This window comes from Trachinotus anak, unplaced genomic scaffold, assembly GCF_046630095.1.
Source record: "Trachinotus anak isolate AG129_WGS33_773 ecotype Australia unplaced genomic scaffold, CSIRO_AGI_Tana_v1 ptg000026l, whole genome shotgun sequence".
Lineage (NCBI taxonomy): Eukaryota > Metazoa > Chordata > Actinopteri > Carangiformes > Carangidae > Trachinotus > Trachinotus anak.
In genome coordinates this window covers 14,505,001-14,512,500 of record NW_027273877.1, presented here as the reverse complement: position 1 = coordinate 14,512,500, position 7,500 = coordinate 14,505,001, and the positions used below count along the sequence as shown (strand labels likewise).

General features: G+C 48.1%; 3 protein-coding genes across 16 annotated transcripts in view; 1 reads left to right on the top strand and 2 right to left on the bottom strand.

Moving 5' to 3' along the window:
* LOC139609388 (CD59B glycoprotein-like) overlaps positions 1 to 7,500 on the top strand; it is a 225,759-nt gene that overhangs the window by 78,938 nt on the left and 139,321 nt on the right. The window lies entirely within an intron of this gene.
* The window catches only part of LOC139609385 (protein NLRC3-like), a 175,728-nt gene that overhangs the window by 31,640 nt on the left and 136,588 nt on the right, over positions 1 to 7,500 (bottom strand). The gene's annotated exons all lie outside the window — the stretch shown is intronic.
* Positions 1 to 7,500, bottom strand: part of runx1 (RUNX family transcription factor 1) — a 73,839-nt gene that overhangs the window by 564 nt on the left and 65,775 nt on the right. For all 8 annotated transcript variants that reach the window (XM_071464254.1, XM_071464257.1, XM_071464255.1 and 5 more), the window contains 2 exons: positions 1,123 to 1,269; positions 1 to 1,034 (listed from right to left, as the gene is read on the bottom strand). The exon at positions 1 to 1,034 is cut by the window's left edge and continues 564 nt beyond it. In XM_071464254.1, coding sequence (XP_071320355.1) covers positions 511 to 1,034; positions 1,123 to 1,269 — 671 coding nt within the window. In that variant the 3' untranslated portion in view covers positions 1 to 510. The remainder of the gene's footprint in view (positions 1,035 to 1,122; positions 1,270 to 7,500) is intronic.

The following is a 7,500-nucleotide window of genomic DNA, read 5'->3' as shown; positions in this document are numbered from 1 at the left end:
GGCTGCAGTGAAGCCTGGGTCAGAGGTCCAAGGTCAGTTTTGCTTCAGGGACCAAAGAAAGTACCTCAGTGAGTGAAGTGATCATGTTTCCTTGGGGGGGGGGGGGGGGGGGGCACCACATGAGCAAATCATCTATTCACAACAACAACAACATCAAGGAGGAAAACGTCTGTGAATTTACAAAGAAGCTGAACTGAGATCAGCCCAGAGCTGCTGCGTGCTCTCTGTCAGCACCCCCACGGTCCTTCACCCAGGTCTGCACCCTGCAGTGACACTGGGGGGGGGCTCAGTCTGCTGGCTCAGACAGGCCACACCCACCAGCTCCTGGTCATGTGACAGACTGTTCCTCCAGAGGTCAGAACCAACAGTGAGTGTTCGACAGACACATGTTCAGCTTCATCTTCAGTTTCAACACACACACACAGTGTGAATGTGTTTGACGATGTTTGGCGTCCGTCGTCACGTGACCAGGAGGTGGTCGTTCAGCGTGTCGGCGCCGCCCCGCTTGCCTCAGTACGGTCTCCACACAGCTTCCGCTGCGGCCATGTTTGTCGGGGAGCTGCTGTGGCTGGACTCCACCTCCACCCCCACTCCTTCATTCTGATTGGGCAGGGAGGGGTGCAGGAGGGAGGATCCTGTGGAGGCGTTGGTGCACGGTGGCAGGATCCTGGGAGGGGAGCGCGAGTCACCGCTGCCTCCTCCCCCGGCCATCATGGAGAACTGGTAGGACCCGGCGGCGGTGGAGTAGTACAGGTGATACGGCGAGGAGGTGGACTGGAAAGGCCCATTCTGAGCCTGGTGGGGGGTGTTCGCAGGGTAGGGGGGTGGCAGGTAGGTGTGGTACCTCCCCGTCGGGGTGGTTGCCATGGCCGTTGCCATGGTGATGCCAAGGGCGCTGTTGGAGACAGGGTTGTGGGAAGGGGTGTAGGTGAAGGCAGCCGCTGTGGGAGGGTAGTGGACCCGGGGGTCCGGGAGGGAAGTGAAAGACCGTTCTAAGGTCATCCTGGGGTCGCCAAAGGCTGTGAGGTCAGGACCTGAGAGAGGCCAGAGGTCAAAGGTTACAATCCATGTATCTACTCACCTACTTCAGTGTTTGTTTGTGTGAGCGCTCGTGTGTGTTACCTGTCAGCCGTGAGGACAAGTCACTGAGGGAAGAGCGGCCAGGCGAAAGGGGATTGGCTGTGTGGACAGTAGGCGTGGTTATTTGGCCAAGGTAGGGATACGATTGGTCGTAGGACCAGGATGGAGACGACTGCATCTGCCTGGAATCTGAGAGAGAGAGAAAGAGTTTAATCAGCGGCGCCTTCAGGGACATAACAAGACGCAGGTGACGCGGCGTGTTTGATTCCCTGTGGGCCCCTGGAGTTGGTCTTGGTGGTCTATGTGGTCTTCAGAAGCCCCGCCTCCGCAGACCGCCCCCTCTGAAGGACGTGGCCCCTGAACTGGGACACAGCTTTACTCTCAAGCCCAAGATGACTTAACCCTGATGACATCACTATGGCGTCAGAAGACATCAGATGACTGTTTTCCCAGGCTGAGTGGCCGTCGTCATGGTAACCAAACTGAACTTCAGGTGTAAAATAGATGGAACGATCCTCAGGTTCAACGACTGCTTTTTCCAGGGCTTTTGACTGTATCCCATGGACTTCTTCACATGTGATCAGGAAGTGAACCACGAGCTTAGAAGATTTTACAACAAATAAAAGTTTTGTTTGGGCTGAAAAAAAATCTTCTTTGACTGGACGTGAACATGTGAAGAAAATACTGGAGTGAATAAATGGAGCTGGTCTGGAGAAGCTGTTGATAGAGAGAGAAACAGAAGAAAGAGACGGAGGAGAGGAAGCAATTAACTGAGTGTGTGGGTGGATGAAGGGGAGCGCTGTGTGTGTGTGTGTGTGTGTGTGTGTGTGTGTGTGTTCTTTCGTTCAGTCCAGTCTTTTCCCCCACAGTCTAATAAAGAGCAAAAGAGCACTGATCATCCACAGACTTGCAGACAACAGTGTGTGTGTGTGTGTGTGTGTGTGTGTGTGTGTGTGTGTGTGTGTGTGTGTGTGGACAGACGAGGAAGCAAATTGTACACAGCAGCCAAGATGTCAATGAAGGCTTTTCAAGTTGTGCCAGTAGCTCTCCCAGGCACTGACGTGTGTGTGTGTGTGTGTGTGTGTGTGTGTGTGTGTGTGTGTGTGTGTGTGTGTGTGTGTGTGGTGTGTATCTGGGTGGTGGCGAGGCCCCGTGCCAGGCCCCCTCCTTTCCTGGCCTCTCTCTGGTTAAATACATGGTCGGCCTCTTCATGTCAGAAACAATGTGACTGAACCATTTCTCAATGAGAATATAGGTTTTAGAGCCAATCAACACTCAGAACCAAAGCCCATTTATCTGGAGCCGTGATTTATTGTTATTAAATGGTTTCTCGTCACTGCTGTGGGAGGCAAACATATTGCAGTTTAGATCTTCCTACTTCTTTAACTAAATGAACCATTTAAAAAGCCAGTGGGTCGTCTGACTGGACAGGACAGCTGTACTCACATGTAAGCTGAGGATATATTAAAGATATTGGTATGTTGTCCTGGGGTGAACATGTTTCTCCCTTTGTTGTGTGTTGTGTCCAATATTCAACTGTGTGGTATCATGAAACCAACTGTAGAGATCAGCACAAAGTACTTAAAGCTCCACCCAGTCTAAAGGTTTTTAAAGCTCCATCCAGTCTAAAGGTTTTTAAAGCTCCATCCAGTCTAAAGGTTTTTAAAGCTCCACCCAGTCTAAAGGTTTTTAAAGCTCCACACAGTATAAAGGTTTTTAAAGCTCCACCCAGTCTAAAGGTTTTTAAAGCTCCACACAGTCTAAAGGTTTTTAAAGCTCCACCCAGTCTAAAGGTTTTTAAAGCTCCATCCAGTCTAAAGGTTTTTAAAGCTCCATCCAGTCTAAAGGTTTTTAAAGCTCCACACAGTATAAAGGTTTTTAAAGCTCCACACAGTCTAAAGGTAGATGTCCATGTGTTTGTGATTATAAAGCAGGTCTAGGTTCTATATTAATACTGTGAAAGTATCAAAGCCTCAGTCCACAGAGAAATGCACACAGCCTGTATTCAGAAACTGAGCCTTAAAACCAGCCGTCAGTGTGATGTCACAACAAAGCAGTCAGTGCTCCCAGTCTCTCTTCTGATTGGCTGACTGACCTGTTGTTACTAGAGCTCCAGAGAGAACCTGAGAGAGGAGATGTAAAACTACACTGAGATGGTTTTTGGTTCTTAAACCACAGATATATCTTCTGATGGAGGTCAACATTCAGATAAACCACAGAGGAAGTTAAAACATGCAGCTTTAAGGGAGAACACAACACTCAGGATCCATCCATCATATTTCCCCCTGGGTGAGTCTACATCACTGTGCACATGTCTCTGCTGTGATGTTATTGCCACGTCTCATCCTCTATAAATATGATTTGGACTCATGTGAATTGCTCTGTGTTGGCCTCACTCCTGCCCTCTTTCCTGTGACGCTGCCCTGTGGTTCCTACATGTGAGAAGCTGGAGGAGGTCTGGCACCATTTTTTATTACACTGCCACACGAGAAGTGAAAGAAAGGAAGAAAATATTAAAGGAGAAATGAAAGCTGAGCGGGGCTGATGACAGGGAAAGAAAGAGAAAGAGAGAGAGGTGTTGAATGGCTTCATAACGGTTTCCTGTTGCTATTTTCACTTTGAGAGGGATCAGAAAAAATCAGAAAGCAGGAAGTGATGAGAGCTCGCTCTGTTTCTCTAAAGACCAGACTCATGACCAGACTGTGAAACCTTCATGCAAATCTCAGAGGAGAAACAGGCTCCGCCCACACGGTCTGACCAAAACCAACACCTCACACAAATATTTAACACAGGACGTGTAACTCTCATTATTGTCAAACAAAGTGAAACAGCATCAGACAAAGTTCTGGACCCGTGTCCCGTGACCCTGCATGGAGTCGGTTCATCCCTCGGAGGCCGATTAAATTGACCTTCTAAAGGTTCTTATATCAAACATAGGACCAAACCTGGACCAGGAATTGAGACTCTGCAGATGCCTACGTCATATTATCAGAAACATGGCACCTCCATGTCCGTCAACCTCAGAGGGATAAAGGGATGCTAAGGGGGATCTTAGCCTAGCTTAGCATAGGATTTCCTGCGGATGCAGCAGCAGCTCCTCTGCTGCACTGCTGGTGTGTTAGCATCTTATAAACACGTTCTCAAATCTGAGCGGGGCCCATCCATCCATCCATCCATCCTTCTATCCATCCATCATCCATCCTTTCATCCTTCTATCCATCCATCATCCATCCTTTCATCCTTCTATCCATCCATCATCCATCCTTCTATCCATCCATCATCCATCCTTTCATCCTTCTATCCATCCATCATCCATCCTTCTATCCATCCATCATCCATCCTTTCATCCTTCTATCCATCCATCATCCATCCATCCATCCTTCTATCCATCCATCATCCATCCTTTCATCCATCCATCCCTCCATCCTTCTATCCATCCATCATCCATCCTTCCATCCATCATCCATCCTTCTATCCATCCATCATCCATCCTTTCATCCTTCTATCCATCCATCATCCATCCTTCTATCCATCCATCGTCCATCCTTCTATCCATCCATCATCCATCCTTTCATCCTTCTATCCATCCATCATCCATCCTTCTATCCATCCATCATCCATCCTTTCATCCTTCTATCCATCCATCATCCATCCTTCCATCCATCATCCATCCATCCATCCTTCTATCCATCCATCATCCATCCTTCTATCCATCCATCATCCATCCTTTCATCCTTCTATCATCCATCATCCATCCTTTCATCCTTCTATCCATCCATCATTCCATCCATCATCCATCCTTCAATCCATCATCCACCCATCCATCCATCCTTCTATCCATCCATCATCCAGCCATCCATCCATCCTTCTATCATCCATCATCCATCCTTCCATCCATCCATCCCTCCATCATCCATCCTTTCATCCTTCTATCCATTCATCATCCCTCCATCCTTCTATCCATCCATCATCCATCCTTTCATCCTTCTATCATCCATCATCCATCCCTCCATCCTTCTATCCATCCATCCATCCATCCTTCTATCCATCATCCATCCATCATCCATCCTTCCATCCTTCTATCCTATCCATCCTTCCATCCATCATCCATCCTTCTATCCATCCTTCCATCCATCCATCATCCATCCATCCATCCTTCTATCCATCCATCATCCATCCATCCATCATCCATCCTTCTATCCATCCTTCCATCCATCCATCCATCCATCCATCCATCCTTCTATCCATCCATCATCCATCCATCCATCATCCATCCTTCCATCATCCATCCATCCATCCATCCATCCATCATCCATCCTTCTATCATCCATCATCCATCCATCCATCCATCCATCATCCATCCTTCCATCCTTCTATCATCCATCATCCATCCACCCATCCATCCATCCTTCCTCTGAGGGTCATGGGGGGTTGGACCCTATCCCAGGTCTCCAGTCTATCACAGGTCTGACAGGAGAGGCTAGTGGAGAACATGCTAACATGCTAACATTAAGCTGGTCCAGAACAGAGTTCTTTTCTATTGCCGTCACCTAACTGCCTCATACTGATCCATGTGTCTCTACAAAAGTAAAAGGAAAAACGTTTTCACCCTGAAAAGTCCCACCCTCAGACGTATGTCTGCTTTTGGTTCTGAAGATAACTGAAGGTGATACTAAGGTTTGAAGGAGCTGCACAGGCAGTGGTGACACGTCCTCTCAGCGGCTACATCTGCAGGACAGATTGGAGGCTGCAGGGAGGCGCTATCACAAAGTCAAGAGAAGCTAGCTAGTTAGCATGCTAACTCCAGTAGAAGAAACAAGGGTTAACCCTGGTGTTTGTCTCCACCTCTGGAGACAGATGTTGATGAGTAAAGGATGAAGGTTGATGCCGCACTCACAACGTTTCTTCTGGACTGGTGAGTAAACAGTTGCTAATGCTAACGTTAGCTATGTAGCAACAGTAAAAACTTAGATATAGCACCTTTAAAGACAAGGACGTTGTCTTGATTGGTACCACCTGATACCCAGTGATTTGGCTCTTTCCTACCTTTGTCTCTAATATCAGTACCTCCATATTGTTGACTGGAGTTCAACCTTTGTCACAGTTCAACATCTCTTCAAACTGCATGCACAGAAATTAAAAGAGGGCCCGAAACTTTATACAAACCTCAGTTTCCTCAAAGAGAAAATCTAAAGTCTCAAAGCTCGTCACAGACCACCAGAGTGATTCTACCATCAGTGTGAAACTTGTCAGAGTAAAATGTTTTCTGTCCAGTGGAGGATGAACGTTTCTCTCGGATTCTGGCAGTTTTTTCTCACAGTAGCACTTCCTGCCAGCTGACTCTCATTTCCTCCTGAAGGCCCGACCTGCTTCCTCACTGACAGACACACATGCAAATGCACATACAACAAAACACACTTTTTTTCCCTTCAACAGTTGTGCATGTGTGTGTAAACAGACACACTCACAGCGTCACTACCAGTGAAGGCAGAAGAGGAACAGATACTGTCCTGTGGTGCTGCATGGAGTATCCACGGTAACACACACTCTCACGGGTACACACACACACACACACACACACACACACACACACACACACACACACACACACACACACAGACCACAATAGATCTCACTGAAACCACAAGGAGGAACATTGAGGTTTGATGCAAACTGAATGCACAAGTTTGGGAAACACACACACACACACACAGTTGTTTTACTGTTGTGTTCTGCTTAAGTTAAACTGACAAACCTTCCTCCTCTTTAGAATAAAACAGAAGCACCTTCTCACTATCTGAACACAACGTCACCTTACACATCTGCAGGGTGGAAACGCTGCGGCTGCTATCAGCATGAGCAACGGTCGCTCACTTCCCTCATCCAGACCCACAGATGCTCCTGTGGGTCTGGATGAGGCCTCGTCGGATTGTGTCTGCAGCAGAGAGAAGCTGCTGAAGCGTCCACATGTTGAACCTCAAACTGGTCCCCGAGTGAGAGCACCAGTGTCAGGAATGTGCTCTGAGCCAATAGAAATGAGGAGAGTCTACATCTTAATGAGCTCTGCTCTGAACTGATCCAGACCCGTGGGAGCTGAGACCTTTCCTGTCACTCTGAACCTGCTGCCTGTCATCTGCTGAGGTTGTGCTGTGAACCTGAGACGTCCAGGTTGAGGGAGACGGTGACCCAGAACCACCGTACGATATGTGGTGTCAGGGGCTGGATCAAGCCCAAAGAACCAGGTGTGGACCTGCTGCAGGTACATTAGTACATGCAGAACATGCAGCAGCAGGGTAACTCAATCAGGGGCCGGCAGCAGCAGGAGCTCAGTGATTCAGAATCACAGTTTTCAGCTGATGTGGAGCCTGAATCATGGACTTTGGTTCAGAGAGAACGACCATGTCGGACTAAGGCAGGAAG